Source organism: Trachypithecus francoisi, unplaced genomic scaffold (genome assembly GCF_009764315.1).
Source record: "Trachypithecus francoisi isolate TF-2019V2 unplaced genomic scaffold, Tfra_2.0 Lachesis_group0, whole genome shotgun sequence".
Taxonomy (NCBI): domain Eukaryota; kingdom Metazoa; phylum Chordata; class Mammalia; order Primates; family Cercopithecidae; genus Trachypithecus; species Trachypithecus francoisi.
Genome location: NW_022681453.1, coordinates 170,879,631 through 170,906,687, shown reverse-complemented (window position 1 = coordinate 170,906,687; position 27,057 = coordinate 170,879,631). Strand labels below are relative to the sequence as shown.

General features: G+C 38.0%; 1 protein-coding gene across 1 annotated transcript in view; it reads left to right on the top strand.

Annotated features, from left to right (window-relative positions):
- The first annotated feature begins 16,038 nt into the window (after positions 1-16,038).
- The window catches only part of ZNF385D (zinc finger protein 385D), a 988,862-nt gene continuing 977,843 nt past the window's right edge, over positions 16,039-27,057 (top strand). Inside the window, exon 1 of the mRNA XM_033212780.1 lies at positions 16,039-16,375. Within this exon, the coding sequence (XP_033068671.1) occupies positions 16,270-16,375 (106 nt within the window). The 5' untranslated portion in view covers positions 16,039-16,269. The remainder of the gene's footprint in view (positions 16,376-27,057) is intronic.

The window sequence follows — 27,057 nt, the reverse complement described above, 5'->3', positions numbered from 1 at the left end:
CTGTGATCTCTAAGTTACACATATTGTCTCTGCTTCATAGAACTTCATGTAACATCTAAGCTTTCTTCTGTATAAAGACTGATATCTCATTTTCCATTTGTTTTCTCATGTCCAGGATAAATATTCTAAATTGTTGGGTTTGTGTTATAATGCTCTTTATTTGAAGACACTGTTAACTGGCTAACCAAATATGCATTCTCAACTCCCTTCTCCCTTACTTTCCTCCAAAATAAAATTTGAAAAGTTTATTCGTTCAAATGGCAGCTAATGGTGGCCACGAGACTCAGTTCTAGCCAGTGATGTGCATAGAGAACTCAGACTGGAGACTTTTCTTTCTTTCTTTTTAAATAGAGATGGTGTCTCACTATGTTTCCCAGGCTGGTCTCAAACTCCTGGGCTTAAGTGATCCTCCCGGCTTGTCCTCACAAAGACTGGAAACTTTCTGGGAAAGCATCTAGTTTCTCAGTAAAACTGACAGTTCCATATGACTCTGTCCCTTCTCCTTTCTTCCTGTCTTAAGTGAGGACATGATCATTGGAGCTGCAGCAGCAGCACTTAAAATGATGAATTTCAGGATAAAAATAGCAAGCCAAGGACCCAGGGTTGGAATCATAGGGAGCCTAGCACTTATTAACCATTTTCAGCAGCTCAACTAGTATTTATAACCAATGTTCTTCATATTTTTGTAGATTAGATAGTAACTGTTTATATCATTGAAACCAGTGATTCTCCAACTTTAGCATGCATCAGAATTATGTGCGGGGATTTTTAAAACTCAGATTGCTGGGTCGCTGCTCTAGTTCCTAATTCTGTAGATGTGGAAAGGGGATTGGGAATTTGTATTACTAACAAATTCCCAGGTGATGCTGATACTGATATAGTGGTGGTGGTGGTGGTAGTGATTGGAGGGTACTTTGAGAACTACTGGTTTAAACCATTGCTAATCTGATTGTTGTTTCTTTGCAGTTTATGACCTTCCTTAATTAATATAAATGAAATTCACTTTATATGATTTTGAATAGCTCTCTTGAAGTGTTTTATCAATATTCAAAAGGGATTTTTAAAACTCTTCTTCACTAGAGAGCTCCTTTATCAGACCATCTATACTTTTATGCCAGCTAGCATAGTTATCTGAGTTGCACTTTAGCAAAACAATTATCAGTCCATGGGATATTTAATGAAATTTTATTATGTTCAGGACATTGTGAGGATTCAAGGAAAGGTGAGATATTGACACTGCTTCCAGGGAGTTTACATAGAAGTTGATACACAAAGATACAATTTCCATCTGTATCAAAAATTAAGATTTCCAAAGAGCTTTCAGGTATATTAGCATATTTAATACACAAGATTCAAGATAATGTGAGGTAGAGAGGAGGAATATTGTCACACTCATTTAATAGAAACATTGATGTCCAGGCCAGATGTGGTGGCTCCCACCATTTTGGGAGGGCTAGGCTGGCAGATCATTTGAGGTCAGGAGTTGGAGACCAGCCTTACCAACATGGTGAAACCCCATCTCTACTAAAAATACAAAAAACAAAATAAACAAACAAAAAAAAACAAATTAGCCAGGTGTGGTACTGTCTGCCTGTAGTCCTGGCTACTCGGGAGTCTGAGGCAGGAGAATAGCTTAAACTGGGAAGGCGGAGGTTGCAGTGAGCTGAGATTGCGCCACTGCACTCCAGCCTAGGTGACAGGGTGAGACTTCATCTGAAAGAGAGAGAGAGAGAGAGAGGGAGGGAGGGAGGGAGGGAGAGAGAGAGAGAGAGAGAGAGAGAGAAAGAGAGAAAGAGAGAAAGAAAGGGAGGGGAGGGGAGAGGAGAGGAGAGGAGAGGGAATAAAAATTGAGGTCCAATTAGTTAAGTAATGAATGTAAAGAATACCAAAAATAACAAATAACAAAATAAGCTCTAGGAATTTTAACACCTAATTCAATACACAAGTACATTAGACAAATACTTGTAATTATCTTTTGTCACTTCTGTCTCCTCCCTTTTCAGGACTATATAGAAATACAATTAGCTTTATTTTTTTAAATGCTTTGTGGTCATAAATCGCCTCTCATGCAGAGTGAAAGACAACTGGCTGTTTGAAAATCATCTCAAAGAAGCTCTTTTTAAATGCAACATTTAACTGATAAGAGATATTCAGAACTGCTGTGTACCACTGCACCAAATTGACCAGCTTAGATGACAAGTGGAAACTGCATTTCTAGCCATGTGCCCTGGTATGGAGCTACATTTCTCCAGAGGAAGGGGGAGACTATTCATCAGCTTCAGGACAGAGGGTGTCAGCACCCACTAACTGGTCTTCTTCCACAGTGCCATGAAAATATCAAAACTTTCCCCTTGAGTTGGGCACCATTTTGGAAGAAAATGGATCAGGGAGATATTTTGAGAGGGAAAACAACATTAAAGGAAATTTGAAATTTGAGTTGACTGCTTATGTACTCAAAAGAGATTACTTGCAACTAGAAGTAACTAAGTTACTTTGATTTTAAATTTAAGTCTTCCATCCTCTTCTCTTCACTCTACCTTCCCTTACCTTCCATTAGCAAATATAGGGGCTCAGGAGGAAGCTCCTGGATTTTAGAGAAGAAGATGAGCTACTTTTTGTTTGTTTCTTTGTTTTATATGTTTTAATTGCTAGGTATAAATTTCTTCCAACCACATATTTGTCACCTATTTCAAAAGGTAAGAATTAATTCCAATAATAGGAATAGATAGATGATACTATACACCACATACAGGATAAAGTACAAGTTACATTTCTTGCCCTGGAATTACTTGCAGTCTAAAATAGAGAAAACAAATGTTGATATAAATGTTTCTGAATGTAAGTAAAGCAATTCTGAGTTCATTACACAGTTAGTGGATATTGTTCATTTGCACAATTAAATTATATGCATTTTTCCTTAATTATCTTTCTCAATTTTAGACATTTTAAAATTCATGAGGTATAACAATAAATACAATAAAACCTTTCCAGTTTTAAAGAATTTTAGTTAGTATACTATAAATAAGTGTGAATTGAAAGCCATGCAGAGAAAGAGATTTAAATAGAACAATTGCCCTTTTTTTTGTATGTTATTTTACATGAAAAATCAAAGTGTAAACTTAATTTCTGTTCAGGACTGGAATTCTAAGTGAAATAGGCTATTACCTGTATAGTGTAATTTGCATAGTAATTTTTTTATTTTTCTGATGATTGAAATTCAACCATTAGTAATAGATTCTTTAGGTGTAAGCATTGTAGTCTTTCTGTAGGCCTTTTAAAATCCAAATGAACATTTGGATTTTAAATGGAAGACTACAACCAAATGAAGTTCTGTACAGTTTAGCATGGTTGCAAATATCAGAAGGAATTCTTTCTCAGCAAAGCAACACAAATGTTTTTAGGTGTTTGGAGTAAAGTATAAAAAGAAAGACATTAAAAGTTAGAAGAAGGGCAAATTTTCAGGAAAGTCAAGTGGTAAGACGTGCCAAAACCCAGTATCCCTTACTTTACAATTATGGCTACAGCTGTGCCTGTTTTATTATTCTATGCATGTGTAAGTTGCTAACTGCTGTAATAACCACACAATCTCATGAGCTTAACAATAAGGGAGCACATTTCAACAAAATGTTTGGCATGTGGTGGCTCTGTTAGACCCTGGGTCCTTGAAGTCCTCAGTTGTTCCCCCACTTTATTCTTATCTTTGTGGGGACATAATAGGTACATATATTTATGGGGTATATGAGATGTTTTGATATAGACCCCCAATATAAAATAAGCACATCATGGAGAATGGGGTACTGATCCCCTCAAGCGTTTATCCTTTAAGTTATAAACAATTACACTATTTAAAAATGTACAATTATTGTTGACCATAGTCATCTATTGTGCTATCAAATCATAGATCTTACTCATTTGAACTATTTTTTGTACCTTTCATCCCCCCCACTACCCTTGCCAGCCTCTGGTAACCATCCTTCTACTCTCTCTGTTCATGAGTTCAATTGTTTTGATTTTTAGATCCCACAAATAAGTGAGAACATGTGATGCCTGGCTTATTACAATTAACATAATGATCTCCAGTTCCATCATGTCGTTACAAATGACTGGAATCTCCTTTTATGGCTGAATAGTATTCTATTGCGTATTCTATTGTGTATGTACCATATTTTCTTTATTCATTCAACTGTTGATCGACACTTAGGTTTTTTCCAAATCTTAGCTATTGGAAACAGTACTGCAACAAACATGGGAGTGCAGATATCTCTTTAATATCCAGCAGTGGGAGTGCTGGATCATATGGTAGCTCAATTTGTACTTTTCTTGAAGAACCTTGAAATTGCTCTCCACAGTGGTTGTACTAATTTACATTCCTACCAACAGTGTACGAGGGTTCCCTTTCTCCACATCCTTGCGCGTATTTGTTATTGCCTGTCTTTTGGGTATAAGCCATTTTAACAGAGGTGTGTTCCTCTGCTGTAAATCTACAAATGACAAGATGACAGAGAGGAAATGAGCTGGTGTTTGCATAAAGATCCCAGCGGGCTTTGGGGACCATTGTTTTCAGTCAACATTTTTGTGGCCACAAGTAACTATAAAGCCTTTTCTAGATGCTAGGCAGCTGGTCAAAATAGTTTCTCCATATTCCTAGGAGAGAAAGTAGATGGTTTAGTAAATAGCCAGCATTTTTTCTGCCATCATTAGCTTTCAGAATTATTAGTAGAAATGATCCTCTAAAGGTGAAAGTACTTAATATTTGAAATAGGCCAGACATTTGCTTGACAGTAGATGTGATTTCCCAGATAGGGGCAAGACACTTAATAGTCATATACAACACTTTCAGTTTGTCATCTTCTCTTCTTAACCCCTATGTATAGTAAATCAATAAACACTGACTGGGTCCCTGTTGTACCAAATGTCTATAATCATCACTGCTATTAACACTTATTGACTACATACTGTGTGTGGAACCTTGTGCTGCCTACTTTAAAAAATACAGTGAAGCAGTAAGTATAGTAGGAAATTTCTTATCTGATGTGATGAGGATCAGAAGGTGAGTCAAATTTAAAGCAAGGAATATATAACTGAAGCATTTTTGTTTTTTAACTTGATACATATGAGTGTACATTCACCAATTTCAAAATGTAGGGCAAAGATCTTCCATGCAGTATGGGTGTTTATCACTTATTTTGAAAACCCATGATGCCTTATCTACCTGGAGCACACAGTATTGATTGCCTATCGAGAAGCTACTCCCCCTCTTCTACGTTCCCAAGAGCTTCTTTTACCCTGGTGCATTTCCCTTTCCAAAGTGAGTTGGGTGATTCTCTGGCTTACCAATGGATGGTGTTAGGTAATGATCTGTTTCTGGCCAATGAGACACGAAAGAAACCTGGGGAAATTCTTTGAAAGATGTCTTTGCTGTTAAAAAGCAATGTAGGGGTGTGGGAGACAGTATGCCAGATTTCCCTTTCTGTCGTTGACTATTGATTTATCAGTTGTGGGGGGTTCCTTATTCTGCTGCAGTGATTTTGACTTCAGGAAGGGTTGTTGCCAATATACTAGAAGTGGTCAGGCAGAGAGGCAGTAATGCTATGGGATGACTTGATTAACCTGTTGTGTTTAACAACCCCGGAGCATTTCTACCTCAGGACTTCTGCCTCACAAGAATGGGAATTCCATTATTCCTTTTAAGCCATTTCAAGCAGAATTTCTGTTACTTCCAGCCTAAAACATCTTAATTAAAATACCACAATTCCTAGTTTGGGTTTTGTTAACCTGCTATGATACATTAAAGATGTTTATTAAAACATTCCACATGAACAGTCCTCCTAGATTGTAATGATTTTTTTTCCAGTCTTGTACAGCTGTCTTACTGGCATCTAATTCAAAAGCAGATTTTTTTGGGTTTGCTTTTAAGTAGCTCTTATTTTGGAAATTTAAAAAGCATTAAATATAATTTTCATAGATGCAATATGTCTTTTTCACATTCATATTTCTTTAGTTTATTTATGTGATTTTTAACTAAAATGCATACCTACAATAATAAGCATAACAAAATTGGCTGAATCTTAGTAAATATATGACTCAGCTGGTAAGAACAGTAATTGCATCCAAATGAAAAATAGTCTTCAGCCAGCTGAGAGCTTTCAAGGAAGGGGGCATCTGACAGGATGGGGGACTGAAGGCTATGGATTAATCTATCCCATTGTTGAATGGTGGTTAGGTAAGATCTATGTATCAAGTTGAGAAATACGTAATTGCCAAAAATGGTTGACTATTGGCAATTTCAGATGTTTCAACTTAAACACACACACATACACACACAACACATCCTTCAGTCTCCAGGATTTTAAATTCAATTAGGGACTAAGGTATAAGAAAAAGTCTGCTGTATAACCTAGTGTGTATGTTGGTGTCTACCCACATTCTCTCAGATTCATTTGTATTGTTTTATTGTTTTCACTTTAACAGCCAGCATCTGTGGCTCATTTTTAAATAGTTGTCCTTAGGCTACTGGAGCCACTTTGCCCTCCTATGCAGAGAGCTAGAAGTGCCTGAGAATGCACATCCTCCTGAGAAGCCTCAACCAATGATGAATGATGGATGTGGAAATATGAAAACCCAGCCCTCTGGTCCAGCGGCTGGAGCTGAATGGGATTAGGCTGAAGCCACTCTCTGTGGGACTTCACCCACATACTTGCTCCGCTTCCTCATATTCCTTTCCTTCTACCAGTGTCCTACCGATTTCTCCTGGAGACTTTCCTTAATCACTTGCACCTTCAAATGAAGGGTGCCATTGGGGAATCTGTCATAGCACAATGGAAATAGTAAATGTAGACTGAGTGGTGTAGACTCAGAAATTAAGAGTTGAGGACTGTCACTGCCAACTGTGGTGATGAAGACAGGCTTCCAAATATAGTAGAAACTAGATTTGATACACTTGTATCTATTCAACAAATGATTGTAGAGTGACTACAACGTGCCAATTAGTGGTGATGGCAATGGAGGCACTGTTCTCAAATTATGATCCCTGGACCACCAGCGAAAACACCTGAGCATTTACTAAACATGGAAATTCTCAGACCCCAACCCAGAACTAACTTATCAAAAACTCTGGGGCCAGGGTCCAGCAGTTTGTATTTTTACCATCCTGCCAGGTGGTTCTGGTGCATATTCATCTTTGAAACTGCTGCACAAAGATCTGGTGATGTATCTTATCTGCCAATTAATAATTGTGGGCTTGGAAAATTTATTTCATTTTCTAATGTTTCGTTTCCTCATATGAAAAAGGTAGGGGTGATGACATTTGCCTTTTGGGGGCCAAATAAGTATTAATTTTCTTGCCTTCATTTCTCTCCATATTGGCTTCCTTTCCATTTCCCTCCCTCCTTCTCCTTTTCCTTCTCTCCTTCTTTCCCTTTCTACCTTTCTTCTCCTGTCTCCCCTTCTTTTGTCCTTCTCTCCCTCTCTTTTATCTCTCCCTTCCACTTCCTTCCTTCTTTCCTTCCTTTCTACCTCTTTCATTCCCTCCTTCCTTCCTCCTTCTCTCTTTCTCCCTTCCTTCCTATGCCTTCTTTCCTATCCCTGCCTCCCTCCTTCCGCTTCCCCTTCCTTCCTTCCTTCCTTCCTTCCTTCCTTCCTTCCTTCCTTCCTTCCTTCCTTCCTTCCTTCCTCTTCCTTTCTACTTATTTGCCTGATGTTTTCAACCTGGTTATGAAAGATGGGCTGAATTTCACTCGGTGGAAAAAGAGGACTAAACTTTCTAGGCAAGCATTCAAAAGCACGTGTGAGTCACAGCAGGGGGATCATTTGGCTATAAAGAAGTCACGGTGGAAGGATAGGAATGGCAGGTTATAATGAGGAAATGGGATTTCAGATGCCATGTTGTAAACTATATTGTAAAGGCAATCGTAAGGCATGGGATGTGAAGGACTGGGAGTAACTTGGCAAAATGCATGATTTGGGCAGACTTATCTGGCATTGATCTACCCCAATTAGAGGAAGATCAAGATTTCAGCCTTAGAATTCAGTCAGTAAAGCTCATACATTAATGTTGGCAATTAATCCAAATGGGATCCTGAATCAAAATCCTGGCATTCTAAATATGAAGTAGAAATGAGTCTAAGTCCTGCTGAGCAGGGGAAATCAACTTGCCTGAAATTTAAGACAGAAAGTGAGTCAAGATGGCTTAGAGATACTCAACCTGATAGAATGGGAAAATCACTAAAAGAGGAGTCAATGGGGGATAATGCTGAAAGAGACAGAGTTTAAGGTGAGGTGACATTCATGAGTTATTGTATTCATGCTTCCAGACATCCAGGAAAAGAGCAAAGTTTCACAAATATCTTTGTAAAGGTAGCTACATGGGCAAACTGAAATATATAATTTACACACACACACACACACACACACACACACATATATATATATTACAAACTTCACTCTCTGCTAACTTATATAAGTACACAACAATTGATACTTTACTTTTGGGAAAGATTCCTGTTTGGATAGTAAAATGAAGGTATTTTGAAGCACAAATGAACTGTATTAGGTTGGTGAACACATAATTGTGGTTTTTGCCATTGAAGGTAATTTCAAAAACACGCAATTACTTGTGCACCAACCTAATATAAGTAGCACATTGTATCTGTTTGTGATTTTTTTCTTTTGGTGTCTGCAAAATGTGCTGAGTTTATGGCAGCCACAGTACTCCATAAGATTGCTTTGTGTGTTTCAAGTCTTTACCCCCATCTGGGCTGGATACACTGAATGCTAAATTCACTTCCTTGTCATTCTATTCTCCTGTCAGCTTCCCATCCATTGATCAAAAAATATCCAGAATCCCCAGAGTCACACATAAGTTCTACATTTGGCCATAACACTGATCTTTCTTATTTAGCATATACTTAAAAACCATTTTCTATTGATCGTAATCCCCTCCGCATTATCCAAACTCTAATTATTTTGAAATATTTTTATGCGTACTTCCATTAGTTACTCCAGAGTTTGACTAATAATGGGAAAGGACCTTTCAGTTTTTTTGTTTGTTTGTTTGTCATGGAAAAGTATGCTAATCAATTGGCCTTTTCTGATGCCCTGTGAAGTTCTGTGAGGATTTTTCCTGGTATCTTAATTGTAGTAAAATGGACACACTGGTGTTCTGGCATCACTCAGCCAAAACAAACAGAAGGAATATTGTATTAGACATTTATATGGAGTAATGGTTCAAAACCAACCTGACCCATAGAAGAGCATAGCATGGTTCACTGTTGAGTCATTTGGTCAGAGACAGTCTGGAAAGATATTATTGTACAGCAAACATATCCTCCAGAGAGTTACAGAGAGAAGTGGCTTGCCTCAGGATATTCCAGAAGGATATTTGCTCCAAGAAAAAAATAATGTCTTAGAGAAACACTACAGAAATGATTCTCAAACTTGAGCATATATCAAAATACCTGAAGGTCTTGTTAAAGCATGACTGCTGGGATCCACACCCAGTGTGTCCTTCAGTAGATCAGGGAATGAGCCAGAGAATCTGTATTTCTAGTAAGTCTCCAGGTGATGCTGCTGCTGTTGATTGGTGACCGTTGGCTTAGAACATCCTCCAGAAAGAAAGGTTAGATTCAGGCAGGAACAGGAAAAATTTTTTTTGCTCCCAATATTTTTTCAATTGTGCAGAGATTAATTTTCTTTTTTTTTTTTTTTTTTTTTTTTTTTTTTTTTTTTTTGAGACAGAGTCTCGCTCTGTCGCCCAGGCTGGAGTGCAGTGGCAGATCTCAGCTCACTGCAAGCTCCACCTCCCGGTTCCCGCTATTCTCCTGCCTCAGCCTCCGAGTAGCTGGGACTACAGGTGCCCGTCACCACACCCGGCTAGTTTTTTGTATTTTTTTTTTTTTAGTAGAGACGGGGTTTCACCGTGTTAGCCAGGATGGTCTCGATCTCCAGACCTCGTGATCCGCCCGTCTCGGCCTCCCAAAGTGCTGGAATTACAGGCTTGAGCCACCGCGCCCGGCCGAGATTAATTTTCATAAAACACTATTTTGTTCATACTTCAAATTTGCTCAAATTGTTATTCTTCATTTTATTCTCAATAAAAACATAAAAACAAAACCCCAAATGAAAATCTTCAGCAGTATTCCAAATCTTCCACCTATATCCCTGAAATACTGGTACCTTTGCTTGTTCTCAAAACAGTTTTAAGCTTTCATTCCCTACACATTTTTTCATTCTGTTGATTTTCCCTGGAATGCCACATTTTCTTCACCATCATTTTTGCCTTTCAAAGTCCAAAGCATTCTTCAAGACTCAACCTAAGCCCTACTCTTCATTAGGCTTTCTCTGATAAAGTGAAAACTTCTTACCCTGAACTTCTTGCAAACTTGTATTCCCTCCTTTTTTTTCACAAAATCTTTCAGTGCCACCTATTGTAGCTAGGGCAAAAAAACAAATACTTTGATATTCAACTTAGTGAAGACCTTTTAATCTTCATATTCACCTTATGAGATAGATACTATTATTATCCTCATTTTACAGATAATTTACTTCTATATACATCATTTACTTCTTAAGTTACATGATATCAAACGTATGATTTTAAGTACATTTGTGTTCCCCCAAAGTACCCATTACCATGCCTTGCAAATGATAATGCTTATTAAAACAATTCCTGCATTCAATGTAGTCATCTTTTGTTTGCTATAAAACAGTAATAATAAAATATTGAAATTCTCATGCAGGTTAGTTCTGCAGGCTTCTATATGAACTTAATTCTGATTATTAGGAAAGGCTGGTTGATGCAATAGTAAAAAGACCTGGTTCCCTGTCATCAGTTCAAGATAACTCTAAAGGGCCAATGCAACCCAGAACTCCTGTGAGATTGACAGAGGTGGGTGTGGAAACTGCATTGTTGCTTTACCCATTCCCATATGCTCTATTCTCTCACATGCCTTGACCTCAATGGTTCTCCTCCACAAATAATCCTGCACACTAATTTCCATGTCTACAGATTCTGTTTCCTGAATAACCCAATCTAAGAAAAAAGGAGTATGGATGAACTACATTTATTAACTTTTTTTTTTAACTTTTTCGGAGACAGTGTTTGAGTGGAAATTGTACATGCTTTATAATCAGAGAGCTTGGAGCTTATCATATATGATCTCAGGGAAGTCAATATCTCGGAGCCTTCATTTCTCATCTCAGAAGGGATATCTAATTAGGATTAAAGGTGGCCAAATAAAACACCTACCGTGGCATTTGACGAAACATGGGCACTGAGTACATGGAGGTCTGTAAGATTCAACCCTACCCACTTATAGGCCTCCATGTACTCAGTGAAGATAATATGGCACTGGAATGATTCAACCCTAAATATTTAGGGCACATCTTCTTAACCCTTCCCAGATGTGCTTTTCATTCATTATGTTGTGATACCATGCCTTGGTTTGTATTGAAAGTTTCTACTTAAAGAAGCCACTTGAATACCAAGTTAACCAATGATAGGAGATATTTTCTTCCAAGTTTGAAAGTAGGGATTTTTTTTTTTTTTTCCACGCAAGAGACTGGGATTTATAAAGCTTCACCTCAGACAATGATAGTTACATAACAGCCCTTGACACTTGCTTCTCCTGGCTTCCAAGGCCTACAGACTGGCTGTGTGTTACAGCAATGGTGTTGACTCCCTCTGCTGACATGTCAAATGCTCCTCTCTTGACCAACACTTTCCTGCTATGATTTTTGTCTTGTTGTTATGGGCTTAGGATTTTGTTATAAGTCTCCCTTTTGGAATATGTTAGACTAGACATAAAATTGATCTCCATGATTCTGAATTCTTGAATTCTCTTCCCCACCAAAACCTCCTGATATGGAATTTTTTTCCCGTAAATTTCCTCACATGAAATACAATCTTCATTTTAATGACCTTCAAATTCTCAGCCTCTTCTAATGTTCCTTGTCCATTACTCATCTTCAAACTTCATCTATATATTTTTGAACTTGAACCTTATCTTCAGCTCCCCTAACATGAGCTAACTACCAGACCTCACTACTAGCCACCATGCATTTAGTACTTGCTATGTACCAGGCAATATGCTAAATGCTTTATAACACTGGTTCTCAAAGTGTGGTTTCCTGTCCAGCTGCAGCAGCAGCATCACTAGGAATTGTGAGAAACACAACTTCTAGAGTTCCAACCCATATCTGATATATTGGTAATTCTAGAGGTAGGGCCCAGAAATCTGTATTTTCACAGTCCCTCGGGTGATTCTGATGCCTTCTGATAAGCTCCGATCTCTCTGATTATAAAGCATGTACAATTTCCACTCAACTCCAGGTTTAAACATTTCAAGACTTCATACTTTCCATTTCTACTCTATGTAATCTCTCACTTGCTTCATGGCCCCATAATTTCTACCTTGTTGCTTACTAATCCTAGGTAGACCATGCCGTATATTTTATTTCTGTATTTACGTCTTCAGTATTACTGGGAGAGTAATACAATGCTGATAGTCTTTTTTATAATAAATGTATATTTTTGCCCCTGAAGCAGGTTCCCATGTGACTTAGTGATTGTTCTTTGCCTTTTGTTAATTCACTATCTCTTAGAACTTGTTCCAAATACTCCCCACATTTCTTTTTTAGCTTACAATGCTATTTCTTGTTGACCAACAGATATCAGTAGAAGTCCTCATCTCTGTTTTCCTGGAGATACTCCGGGAAAATAATATACAATTTTACACTTACTTTCAACCCACTTTAGGATCTCAGTATCTCTCATTTCTATTCCTTTGTTCTTGTTTCTAAAAAACAGGTGACCCTTTTCTTTGCTAAGATTGATTGCTTACACTCTTGGTTCACTAGTTCTGTTTTTCTTTTCAGATATTGCTCAATCGATTCTCCCCTTCTCTCACCTGGAACTTCTTTCCCTCACTTTTGACCCCTTAGCCCAATCAGCAAAATATGTCTGGACTTTCCCTTTACTAAAGAGGAACAGCCTTTTCTTAAGTCTGCTATTAGCCATCTACCCTCATTCTCTCTCTTTCACCTTCAGTTTATAGTCAAATTTCTTTAAAGAATAATCTCACATTTTTCCTTGAATTCCTTTGCCACTCATAATTGTGATGCCTCTTTAGTGCAGCTATTTTCTCAAATGCAATCAATTAACACTTAAACCAGGTCCCTTTTCACAACAAAAACATTTTCTCAACGTGTATCCGTGTTTTCTCTTTAATCTCTCTGTGCCCACCTGACCATCCCTAGAGCAAAATTTTCCCTTAGTTTCTATGACATTGAAATAATAGAACCCATGAATCTATCTTTGCCCATCTTTTTGGTAGTGCTTTCGTGTCCCTTCTTCTTTTTATCTAATAATTAACTTACTCATTAATTATTAAAATATTCAGGAACATTTTTAGAGCCTATTATCTGCCAAGCACTCAGTCAGGTGCTGGGGCTGTAACAGTTCGGAGGATACGCATGGTCCTTGCCCTCTCAGACTGAGCAGATTAGTGTAGAAAATATAAATGGCAATGAAAAATCAGTACGTTATTTTTCATCCTTATAATCACTTTATGTGGAGGGTACTATTTTTCACATTTTACAGAAGAGAATACTGAGAAACAGGGATGTCATATAGCTCTAAGCTTTTGTTCTGAGTACTTTTGTTGCTTTCTATTTTCTATCTCATAAACCTCACATTCTCCAAACAGTTGAACTCCATATACATGTCCAGAACTTTAAAACACAAGAGCTAATAAGGCTCTAATGCAGAACCCATGTCCATAGAGCAAAGCTTGAATTTCTAGCTGTATAAGGATCTCCACCTGAACATCTCCCACAGACCTTTAACTATAGCTGCCTAAAGAGAACTCATTATCTCACAACCTTTCCTAAACAAACATTAAAATAAAACTGAACAACTGTAAGTTCCCTTCTTGGGTTCTCAACTCCTAATAATGTCATTATTTTTCTAGTTCCCCAGGGACAGAAAGTTAGAGATATCTTTAATAAATGTGTCTTCACATAATTGCTACATGTTGTTAGTTACATCTCAGCAATGTTTCTTTTTAAACATCCTTGTATTTCATTCTCCACAGCTGCTATCACTGTTCTTACCTTCGTGATCTTTTACCTAGTGCTTCCACGGCCTCCTAAATGCTTTCTACAGCTCTGCTATTTTCTGGTTCTAGTTCATCTTATCAACTTGTTATATCAGATTAATCTTTTTGGTACATTCCTGGTCATGGAGGTCCCCTGCTCAGCATTTCTGGAGTGAAGTACAAATTGCCCAGGCTAGCAATTAGAGCCCCACTTAACATCTTCCAAATCATTTCTTCTACCTTCCTCCATGCACTTTATGCTCTGGGTAGAAGGGTAGACTACTCCCTTCCTTTTTATCTCTGTCAGACAAAATCATATCATATTTTAAGTCCTCTGTCAAGTGACCTCCCTTCAATGAAGTATCTCCAGACTTCACTGCCTTTTGAACTTTTCTAATGTGTTTGGTGTTCTCTTCCGGCACCATAGTCTGCCCAATATGGCACTTATTGGTATGTTGTCAAATTTCTCCTTCAAAGCAGGAGCAGGTCCAGTTTTTTTTCACTCCCAGGAAAGGCCTTTACCCTAGTAAATTAGGCTTAGTAAGTACTTACTGACTTGAAATAGAAGGATGGGTGTTTACATCCAGATGAACACATGGAAAAAGAGAAAGGGTCAAACTAACTTATCAGTCATGCTAATTCAAAGCACAACAGATCTTTTGGTGCATTGACTATATTTCTGTCTTTACATTTTTGTTCTTGGCATTTGCTCTTCTTGTTTATCTGTGGGTTAATAAGTGATTTGGCTACTTGTTAAAGCACACTTGAATAGTGCTGCATGTCTGGAAAATTCAACGATGGCCTCCTGGGAGGAACAGACTGCCCCTTAGAGGATATTACTTACATTTTCTTTCTAAATGAGGGTGTGTTTGTGGAGTGGTCACTCTGGATTGTTTTTCAGAGCTTCTCTTGAGAATATGTAGAGTGGTGAATTACCAAAATCTCTCTACCCTGTTATCAGCATTAGTATTCATAATGATTTTATCAGGAGCAATTATTAATAACAATAATGAGAAGCTTGCCTGTAGGGTATTTTATCCTTTGGCACTATGTTTATAAGTTATTTGGCCTCCATAGCATCATGAAACCCCATGAAAACAGGGCTTGTTTTGTTATTTCAGATTATCTTACAAATAACGGCTCAGCTGACATTACAAAGCAGGTTTATTTTGTTCATTTGTGTTTTGTAACTCAAAATGTGGTTCTTGAATCAGCAGCCTCTGCCACACCATTAAAAATACAGAATATCAGGCCCCACTCCAGACCTATTGGATCGCAATCAGAACTGTAATAAAATCCCAAGGTTATTCTTGTGCAAAGTAAAGTTTGAGAAACACCCACTTTAGGTCCTAGAGTAGAGCAACAAAAGGTATTTCATCCCTAGGGTACTGTAGTGTGCGCGCGCGTGTGCTTGTGAGAGAGACAGGAGACAGATAGGTAAGGGGACAGAAATCTCAGCAGGATATGGGTCCCTCCAGAGGGATTGGCATGTGGAATTTGTGGATGTGGGACTCCCCTGTATACTTGCAGTAGCTTCACCAGATTTCGTTGCATCTGCTGTCTAAGATTATTGAGGTTAGCGTTATTTATAGTTAAATATGAGAGTTGAGAGTGTGGGGGAAGTTGTTGTCAGGTACTGCACCCAAGCCGGGAGGATAAAGAAGCTAAGCACAAAAGGAAAGCCCCTTTTCGAGCCTCACTCAAAAAGCAGCTCACTCAAAGCAGCTCACTCAAGCTCATTTCCAGTATCTCTAGTTTCTAGAAGCATTTCGCCTCCCGGTGTTTCCCCTTAACACCCACGACCCAATCACTCCATTAAAGCTAGTTCCTCGCCTCTAGTCTCCAGGTTTCTTTTTCCCTTGTCATCAGTCTCTCTCTCTCCCGGCACCCTCAGGCCGCGGGCCCCTCCCTCCGCGTGGGCTCGCACCTCTCCCCAGCCTGGTGCACCTGGGCTGACGCGGGCTCCGGACTTGTGCGGAGCGCCGTGAGCGCGGCGGAGGCAGAGGAGCGCTGGCTGCCACCTCCAGCCCGTGCGGGAGGGACAGCACGCGCTGCGCAACGGGGACCGTTCTCCTTGGCCGTGGCTCAGGGCTCGCGGCGACCACCGCCTTTGAAGCTGCGGGAGGGCAGCCGTGCGTCTCCTGGGACAGCCAGCTCCGGCGGCTGCTCCTCCCGGATGCCAGGGCCAGGGCGCCGGGCGGCCGCCAGCAGGAGAATGAAGAGCTCGGTGGGAGGAAGGAGAGAAAAGCTCCTGGGGGCGCCGAAAGCTCAGCACAGCCGCGGTAAGTTGAGTGCAAAAAGAGGTGTCTCGATTCAGGTGGCGGAGTTGGTTGGGGCAGGGGGCAAAGAGCTAGGGTTGCGCCCCAGTGGGATACCAGGCGCGAGGGGCTGGGGCTCACATGGGGGGCACGGAATGGACATTCGCACCGCCCAGACCTTGGACCACCTCGCCGGTATCCCGCACCATCGGTCCACACCCCCTGCCTCTTCTCGGTGCCACCGAGAAGAGATGTGAGGTTGCGGGGCCAGAGTGAAGAGCGCGGAGCTTGAGGGTCTCAGGTCACAGCTCACTGCTGAGAACCAAGGGGCAGAGGAGGCCGAGGCTAGGGGGGCGAGGTCAGCCTGGTTCTGACCAGAGTCGAGGGCTGGCCCACCCGGGAAGGACGTCCTGCTGTCTGTCTCCCATTGGGTGTATGCGAGGCGTGCTCCCTCCTCGGGGGAAACCTGGCGAAGTTGTTGGGATAAAGAAACACAGCGGGACAGCTTCCTGTTTCCTTTTCGTTTCCTTTCTTCTTCTTCTCTTTTTTTTAAATAAATACTTAAAGAGAGATGCACGCGTTTTGAGGGCAGGATAAGAAGCTATTGAGTTATATGAAGCCTCTCTCCAAGGAAATCACTTTGACATTTAGGGTGGGGTTGGGAGGCTGAGTGTAAGCCAGAGCTCCTGAATCGGATCGTCTTCTTGGCCATCTAGTGCCTCTTTTTACGTTTCCATTGGGTACCTGGAGGACCAATTTAGAAGAAAGCACAGGGTTGTGTACTTTTTGACCTCTTGCATCTTGGGAGACGTTTTATTGTGTGTATGAATTTGGGTCACAGGACACCTGCAGCCTCCAGAGTAGTGTCACCCTATGTGAAATGCCCAGTTCCAGATCAGTCCTCCTTACAGTCAGGCTTGTCCACCTCATGTGTTTCTGGAGATTGTGTTGATGGGTGGTTTAGCCCAAGGTGGTCTGTGATTTCAAACGAGTGATGCGTGGTTCCTGAGCATTGGAGTGTCTTCAATTCTGGAACCTTGAACTGATGGAGAACATCTGACATTCTGTAGGTGTAACTAAGGACCCTAGAGCTGGCGCTGTTCTATGCTAATCCTGCGGTGTTCCCGGAATGTGATGGGGAAATCGTCTGTGTTCTGCTGAGTCTATTTGCTAGCTGGTCTGTTAAATGTGCCTTTCAGGTGACCACTGAAGTCTGGTTCATGATGTTTTCTAAAACCGACTGGAAAGGTCTCCCTCCTGGGTTGTCGTGCCACTCGTTGGCCTATGCTGGATAATTCAGTCACACTACTCCGGTCTCTAAGCATGAAAGGCAAATATGGGTCATTTCAAATTATGTAGATTGATGCAACACAGCATGTGCAGGGTTTGCTGCAATTTCTTCACATTTCTTTCCAGATGTTTTTTAGAAATTAACTTGAGCACTCTCTTCATGGAGCTAAAATGTAGACTGGGGAAGTGGGCAAACATCTTGAGTTAATGTATTATCTCAGATTTAAGGAAATGAAGTGCTGGAAGTTGTCTGTGTTAGGAGAAAGAGACCTGAGCCAAAAATCAGGGCTTCCGAATTATTTTTGCTCTACGACAATGTGACTGAAGAATCTTTGGGGTTACTTAATAATACTAATAATACCTAAAATGTGTTTCCCATTCACTGAGCACCAAACTCTACAGCTACAGTAAATGCATAACAATCCCAAGAAGGTGGCGTTGTTACCATTTCCATTCTGTAGATAAGGAAAAGGAGATTTAGAGATGTTAAATTGGGAAAAGTCCCAGAGTTAGTGTTTTGTAATCCAAGATTGCAGAACTCCAAAGTCAATTGTTAACCCCTACACAACCTCTTTGAGCCCTACTTGAAAAATAAGAGTAATATACCTCTCTAAGTTTTAATTCCATGAAAAATTCATACAGTGATGGTAATATCATAGATTGATTCATACCCAACCATTTCAGGTATTTAATATAACAAAATGCAGAATTTGAGACATGAAATCAAATAAAAATTGTGTGGCACTTATATAATTCAGCCTGCCAGCTCTAGAGAGGGCAGAACACTGAGATCTTAGTGTTCATCTTGAATGACGTTCTTTGAGTCCTGTTATTGTAAATCAATAGTGCTGTATTATAGCCCTTGTCTTAACAATGTGTGATTTATAACATCAAACACGTCTGGTGCTAACATCATATTTGTATGGCTATAGAGTTATCCTGAGGTCTACATGAACACTTTCGTATTTCAGCCAGCTTATAATTAAAGCTCAGATCCTGACAGGATTTTAAATTTCCATTAAGAGGTACAAGCAGCTTGTTTTAAAATTTCCTTTTTATTTTCAACAGTATTTTCAAAACAATTACTCCCCCTGCTGTGATTTACTATTTACCAGGTGCATCGAAAGTTCAATAATGAAAATGTTTGCAATTCAAGAAAACATAGTGTTTCATCTGTAGTAACAAAGATTAGATGAGCCACATCTAACTTAGGGTTTTTTTTTTTTTTTGAAATTTAATTAAAATGTTGTATTTCTCATTGCCAAGTGTATGCAGGTAGCTGAGTATATAGCATCCATTATTTTCTTGTAATCTCCAACTTCATAAACTCATTACTTATGAGTTCTTCAGCTACATAATGTTAGTACCTGTCTATAAAGATTTTGAGGTTTTAAAAGTAGGAGTAAGAACAAATAGGATAATGTTGTCATGTTTCTTCACTATATACTTTGAGAGTGATGATATATTTTAAGTCACAGATCTTATTCATACATGAATGGAATTATCAAATAAAAGTTGTATAAACCTGTTGGGATGCTAATGCTGTTAATATTACAAATTTGGGAGCAGCTTTGGAAAATAGAAAATCTTTGAGAAATTAAAGATAACTTACTTTGTTTCATTGTATTTGCATGGTACCTTACTGTTTTCAAATAAATCTGCATGTCTCATAATAACTTGCCTAGAGATTTGTTTTATTTTTTGGCAGTAGGTAAGGAGGTTTTTATAGTAGCTAACATATTTAACCTTAGAACAGTATTAAAGTAATGAAAGTAATTATGAACTTGAATCGTCAAACTGCAAAATGTTTTATGACAATGGGAGTCTTGTAAATGGTTAGCTTTATAATCACACGTATGTAGTTTCTACTGTTTTAAAAATGTTTGTTGCATAGTCACACAAGACTAATATTTTATTTGATATTATTTGGCGATTTGAACAACCAGATCTCTGAAAGGTAATTTAAGCTCCATAAACATGAGTCACACTGACATCCCAGATTGCAGAAACTAATATTGGAAAAGGATCTGTAATTTTGAATGTTTCAAGAGCTTGGAACTCAAGGTAGATGGTACTTCTTAGTTTTCTGACAAGGACTCTAAAGTGAGAGATTGAATAAAATAAAGCCGGTGAGTTGAAAATCAAGCAAGTGCTTAAATTGCCACTTAGGAAGCTGAGATCAGCTTCTGTAGATTACACACCCAAAAAGTGCCAGTGCAATTTATGTTTCAAACAAGTAGATGACACACTGGAGATCATTTAAAACATTCTAGTACATTAAAAATGTATTTATTTCTACTTTTTTAGAGCCTGATAAAACTAGTGATGTCTTCTTGCTATGGATTGAATGTTTGTATCTCGCACAAATTCATATTGTGAAGCCCTAACCCTTAATGGGATAGTATTTGAGGTGATGCCTTTGAGAAGTGATTTGGGTTAGATGAGGTTATAAGGGTAGAGTCCTCATAATGGGATTAGTGCTTTTATAAGATAAGGAAGAGATGAGGACCCTCTCTTTCTCATGTGAAGATGCAGCAAGAAGATAGCCATCTGCAGACCAGGAAGAGGGCCCACCCCATTCACTGAATCTGCTGGTACCTAGATCCTGGTCTTCACAGCCTCCAGAACTATGAGAAATAAATGTTTGTTGTTTAGCCACCTAGTTCATAGTATTTTGTTGTAGCAGCCCATACTGATTAAGACACCCCCCATTTTGGAGTAACTCATGATTAACATTAAAAAATTGCAATTAGAGGAAGTTGAAGGACAGCCAGGGGCAGAGATGAATCAAATTATTTTACAAGGCCTTTATCCTATTATAAATGTGCTTTTAATCATATTCAGATAATTCTGTACTACTTCTAGTAGTTTGCCTAGATTGGGATATGTCTCAAAGAGTATCTTATTCCTAACCTTCTGATAAATCAGTCGAGTATACTAGAACATGGTTTTAGAATAGGATAAAGACCTTCAGATTGCTCAATTACTTTGTTTATTACCTATAATACCATCCTACCTTATGTTTAATTTTTTGCCTTATTTGCAAACAAAGGGACAGTTCTCTTTATGGAATTATATCTACCAAAAGAAACCGGCATGTAGCATTTCAAAACAGGTATTTTTAGTGAGAAGTTTTCAGTAAGAGTTTTCATTTTCCTTCCTTGTAGTTATGCAGCCCATCTTTCAGGAAACAGTACTGATCCTGATGTGCCTTGATTAGTCATTAGACGTATTTGTCCCCATGAGAATAAAATACGTTATTATGCCACAGAGTTAGGAAGCTCCATTTGAGGATTTTCCTGAGAGTCTCTCATAACATGAGGTCAGATATTCCCTGTTAACTTTTTTTGTTACCTTATGTGTTACCTTATGTTTATTACTAAAGAGTTATTCCCGGCAATTTTTATGATAGAAGAGATTATTAGAGACTTCTTTTTCCTTTGCTTCTCCAACAATCTCCCAACTATCCTCAACTGAAATGAGAGAAAAGAAGAATGAAATGTATCTTTTCTTTCAGGTGCTCCTTAAACAAAAGAAGAACACAGGAAACTCCAGAAGGCATTCTGAAAAAACCATCTAGATTTTAAAATTGTATTTAGTTAAGTACAACTTCCAGAAGTTAGCAGTCTGTTTCCTAACGTCATCCAAATCACCTGGAATTTAAAGAACAAAGGTTCTATGTACTGGACCGAGTTCTCAGGTGGCTATAAATTCTACATTCACAGTAACTTCATAGTATATTCTATTCATAGTAAAATTTGACATTAAATCATAGAGAAAAATAGTGATTTAGCATGATGTAGCATTTTAAGAGTATGAGTTTGAGAACTAGACTGACTGGGTTTGAATCCTTGTTTTATTTTCTTTAAAAGTGGTGAGAATTTAATCAATTTATTGCACTTCTCTTTGCCTTAGTGTCCTCATCTATAAACTAGTGAAAATAAATCTCAGAGCACTGATTGAAGACTTAATAAGGTGATGCACGTAAAGTGTTTTGAATAGTGTCTAGTACCTAGTAAGACATAAATGTTAGACATTTTTATTATCATCATATATTAGTTTTCTATGGCTACTGCACCAAGATTGCCATAAAGTTGGAAGCTTAAAACAACAGAAATGTATTCTTTCAAAATTCTAGGGGCCAGATTTTTGAAATTAGTATCACTGGCCAGAAGCCAGATGTTGGCAAAGATTTGGTCTCTTAGAAGGCTTTAGGGGAGAATCTTTTCCTGGCCTTTTCCAGCTTCTGTTACCATTCCTTGACTTGTGGCCACATCACTACAATCTTGGCCTTTGTCTTCACTGCCTTCTTCTCTGAGTCTGATCTCCCTTTGTTCTCTCTTATAAGGACAGTTATATTTGCATTTAGGGCGTACCCTTATAATCCAGGATAATCTCCCCACTTAAAAATCCTTAATTTAATAACATATGAAAAACCCTTTTTCCAAATAAGGTTATCATCTATGGGTTCTAAGGATTAGGAACTAATGTATTTTCAGTAAGCACTGAAGAGTACAGGAGTGGGAGGAGGATGTACATTATTTTGTCCACCATAATCATCTTTTAAAAAATACTATGTTCCATGTGTGAAAAGACAGCAGACCCAACATAAGTAAAATGTAAAAAATGCAGAAAGGACCAGAAATTTATTTTTAAAGTACATTATTTTAATATGTTTTAATTTTGATCAGATTTTGAATCAAAGATGTACCGGGCAATTATTTTCTGCTCTCTTTGCTCTAATATAATGCACGCAATAAATATTTTATGAATGATTACTGTGTACCTGGAGAGTACTAATGCACTGACAGAAAAAGTGAGACCCTGTCCTCATGGTGTGTAAAGACCAGTGTATAAACAATAGCATTACTCTGGACAATGACTACCTTATTAGTATTGAGTACTTGTATTGGGTGTAGTTGGCTCTTTATGTTTAACCTCAGCATTTTAGGGGCAAGGAAGTATTATTAAACTGACTTTAGAGAAAAGAAACTATGCCAAAGGATATATGCACAGCCGGGAAGGGCCAAATTTTGAACTCTGCTTCCTCTGATTGATTGTACCATATATGACTTGAAACAAGATAAAAAATAAGGACAAGCTTAAAAAGTAAATAAAAAAATTTTTTAGAAAGATAAGCATCTCATCGACTGACCACATAATGTAATTACATAGAAATATCAACTAATGAGATGTTCTGGTTAGTTGGGCTTTGGTTTAACCAGAAAGGTAAGAACTACTTTTTAGCATTCTTTTTTGTTTTTCAAAATTTTTTCTTAGATACTAGTTAATATTTCACTCTCAGTGACTAGACAGTGTTTACTTATTTATACTTTATCCTTTTTATTTTTGTCATAAAATATATATAATATGAAATGTATCATCTTAATCATTTTAAGTGCACAGCTTAGTGTACATTCATATTGTTGTGCAAGCATCACCACCATCCATCTCTAGAACTCTTTTCATCTTGCAAAACTGAAACACTATATCCATTAAACAGTTGTTCCCCATTCTTCCCTGCCCACAGCCCCTGGCAACCACCATGCTATTTTCTGTCTCTATGATTGATTTTGATTACTTTAAGTACCTCATATAAGTGGAATCATACAGTATTTGTCTTTTTGTAATTGGCTTATTTCATATAACTTGATTTCATCCATGTTGTAACATGTGTCAGAATTTCCTTCCTTCTTAAGGCTAAATCATATTCCACTGTGTGTAAATATGACATTTTGCATTTCTTGTCAACTGTCCTTAGATGGCTTTGGTTTAGCTGTTGTATAAAGCTGATTTGGTTTAATGTTGCAATGAACATGAGTGAACAGATATCCCTTAAGACTACTTTCAGTGCTTTTGGAATATACTCAGAAGTGGAATTGCTAGATGACGTAATATTTCTAATACTTTGAGGAACTGCCATACTGTTTCCACAGTGGCTGTACATTTTATATTTCCACCAAAAGCCTACAAGTTTTCTAATTTTTCCACATCTTCCCCAATGCATATTTTCTATTTTTTTGATAGTAGCTATCCTAATGGGGGTGAAGTGGTATCTAATTGTAGTTTTGATTTATATTTTCCTAAAGATTAGGGATGTTGAGTCCCTTTTCATGTGCTAGCTATCCATTTGTATATCTCATTTAAAGCAATATTTAGTTAAGTCTTTTGCCCATTTTTAATCAGGCTGTTGTTGAATTTTAGGAGTTCCATGTATATTCTAGATATTAATCCTTAATCTGATATATGATTTGTAAATATTTTCTCCAACTCTGTGGTTATCTTTTACTCTGTTTCTATGTCTTTTTTTGCACAAAATTTTTAAATTTTCATAAAGGCCTATTTGTCTATTTTTGTCATTGTTGCCAGTGCCTTTGATGTCATATCCCCAAACTCATTGCCTATTCTAAACCTTTGTTTACAATAATGGGTTTAAGACTACTTTAAAAAGTATGTAAAGGATCACTAAATCAAATTCCAAAAAAAAGCCTAGAATGATTATGAAATAATTATAATTACAGACTAGAATATGAATACTATCACAAACAATGTTGAGCATCAAGAGGTAGAAACCCCATAAAGCGTGATTCATTTAAGTACAGTTCAATATTAAGCAAAGCTAACTCATAAGCACATTGTGGTTAATGTTGAGGGAGAAGGTAAGATGCCAAAATGTTCTGTTTCCTGCTTTGGGGTGTTGGTTACCTAGGAATGTTCACTTGTAAAATTTCATTGAGTTGTATAAATATGATCTATGCAGTACTCTGTATTTGAATTATACTTTTAAAAAGTTTAAAAAGCGAAGCATTGAGACACTCATGGTAAAGAGAAATTTCCTTAAGAATAGAAAAGTTAAGTAAAGAAGTACTCAAACCTGGGTTCTGTAAGAATACACACTCACCAGGCTTGGTCCATCAATTTAACCATAAGTTTTTAAATAGCCATTAGACCCAAAGAAGCAGATATAATCAGAAGACTATTTTTTTCTAGATTAAAAAAACATTCTTGGTACTGAATCTGAAAAAAAAAAAAGTTTCTCTTGAGTCTTCATAAAGAAGGAATTGAATGGCCCAGTGAGCAATATCCTTGTTAATGTAGCAAAGATTTGAACAGGAATCATACTTACAGAATATAACGAAGTTTAGTTATCGGATGCCTCCTTGTCTGACTTCAGACATTTTAATTTCTAGAATGATGAGGGGGCTACATACCTCTTAGACAATGCCCTATCCATTTTGCACCTTTTAATGACGCTTTTGACAGTGGGTGCAGGCCAGTAAGCTTGAGCTCATGTATTCTGACAAATTCTGAGTGCTCATAGACTTTGTGGTGGTTTAGAAGCTGGAGTCTGCTTGACTCTTTGAGGAATCTGAGAAAATTGATTGCTTCCAGGAAAAAAAGAATACCTCTAAGATGGCAGTAGTGGGCAAGATCCAGTGGTCATGGTCCAGGCAGCGGTAGACCTTGCCCTCTACTGCCCTCTCAGAGATATACCCTCTTGTCTGGAAAATAACAATTTCTCAGGTTCTCCAAAGAGGAATTTATTAAGAAGTAATAAGTAGGATACAGTGAACTAAGGTGGACTTCCCTTGATAATTCAGTTCTTTGCTGATCTTATAGAATATTGGTAATCTCGATAGTGAGTTCTGTGACAGTAGAGATTTTGTTTTATTATAACTCTTTCTGCCTCTTGCAATGCCTGTCAGTGCCTTGAGCAAAGTAGGTGCCCCCAAACATTTGTGAAACAAGTAATTAAATTCTGCTGCCTGGTGGACATAGGGGTTGTAGAAAATTGAGTTGAATAGCTATCCACAGTCTAAATATTTTCTGCAATTTGCCTTAAAAACAGTGCAATACGGGCCGGGCGCGGTGGCTCAAGCCTGTAATCCCAGCACTTTGGGAGGCCGAGACGGGCGGATCACGAGGTCAGGAGATCGAGACCATCCTGGCTAACACGGTGAAACCCCATCTCTACTAAAAATGCAAAAAACTAGCCGGGCGAGGTGGCGGGCGCCTGTAGTCCCAGCTACTCTGGAGGCTGAGGCAGGAGAATGGGGTGAACCCGGAGGCGGAGCTTGCAGTGAGCTGAGATCCGGCCACTGCACTCCAGCCCGGGCGACAGAGCAAGACTCCGCCTCAAAAAAAAAAAAAAAAAAAAAAAAAACAGTGCAATACTCTGTCATCTAGGAGTGTTCACTTATGAAAATTCATTGAGTTGTATAAATATGATCTATCCAGTACTCTATTTGAATTACACTTTTAAAAAGTTTAAAAAGCTAAACATTGAGACACTCATAATAAAGAGAAATTTCCTTAAGAGTAGGAAAGATAAGTAAAGAAGTATTCAAACCTATATTCTGTAAGATATGATTTTGCTATGCCTTTCCATTTGTTCTCTCCCAAATAAAGTAGACACGTCTCAATTACTGGTTAATTGACAGCTTCTAGTAGATTGAGTTAAAAAAGTATTTTAGGACCTCATGAAGAAGAGTTTGACCTTAGAAAATTGCTATCAATATACAGTTTTTCAGTTCCTATGGAATTTGGTGAACAGTTGGATCTGTAGCAATTTTTTATTAATTAATGGCATAATTTTTAATTATTCAGAAATTATGTCTAAACCAATATATTCCTCGTTGATCCTTCATAAATAAAAATCAATACAAGTTAATCTAAAGAGATGATACTTAAAAATAAAGAGTTTTCTCATTTTAGATCATAAATTAGGACATGTGTTTTTAATTTAAATTTTCAAGAATTGAAGAACCACTACAAAAAAAGCCAGGAAAAAGAATTCCTTTCTTAAAAAGTTGCCCTTAACAAAAGTAAAAGTTTCCATAATTCAGAATTTTTAGCAGGCATAAAGGATTTGATAAAAACAAATAGCATACATCCATATTAATATATTAATAATATAATTATAACTAATAATAAAAAAGTCTGCCATTAGAAATGATGGGATTTACATTTCTATGTCTATTTAGAGCAAAATGTTTTTATTTTTTCCTACTAGTTCACATACTAAAAACTTACGTTGAAATAGTATTTCACAGAACACAAAAGTTACTGTTGGAATTATTGTTTCTTCCCACAAATTTGGTGGGTTGGCATCACTATTGGCTACTTTCTTTTTTTAGAAAAGGAAGCAAAACTAAGAAAGGTCAAGTGATTTCCAAGATCAAGTAATTTGTGGGTGGCAACATTAAATAGTGAACTATTTTTGACTCAAAGCCTGGTGTTCTCTCTGCTTCCCTGAATAGTTTCCTTCTCTTTCCACATATATGGAGAAACAGCTTCTGCTAAGTCTATCATACATTGGAATGATTTACTGGAGGAAAATGATATTACATGAATGGAATGGAGATGAGAACAATCAATAAATGACAGTATTAAGGGAGCACTAATGAAACTTTAAT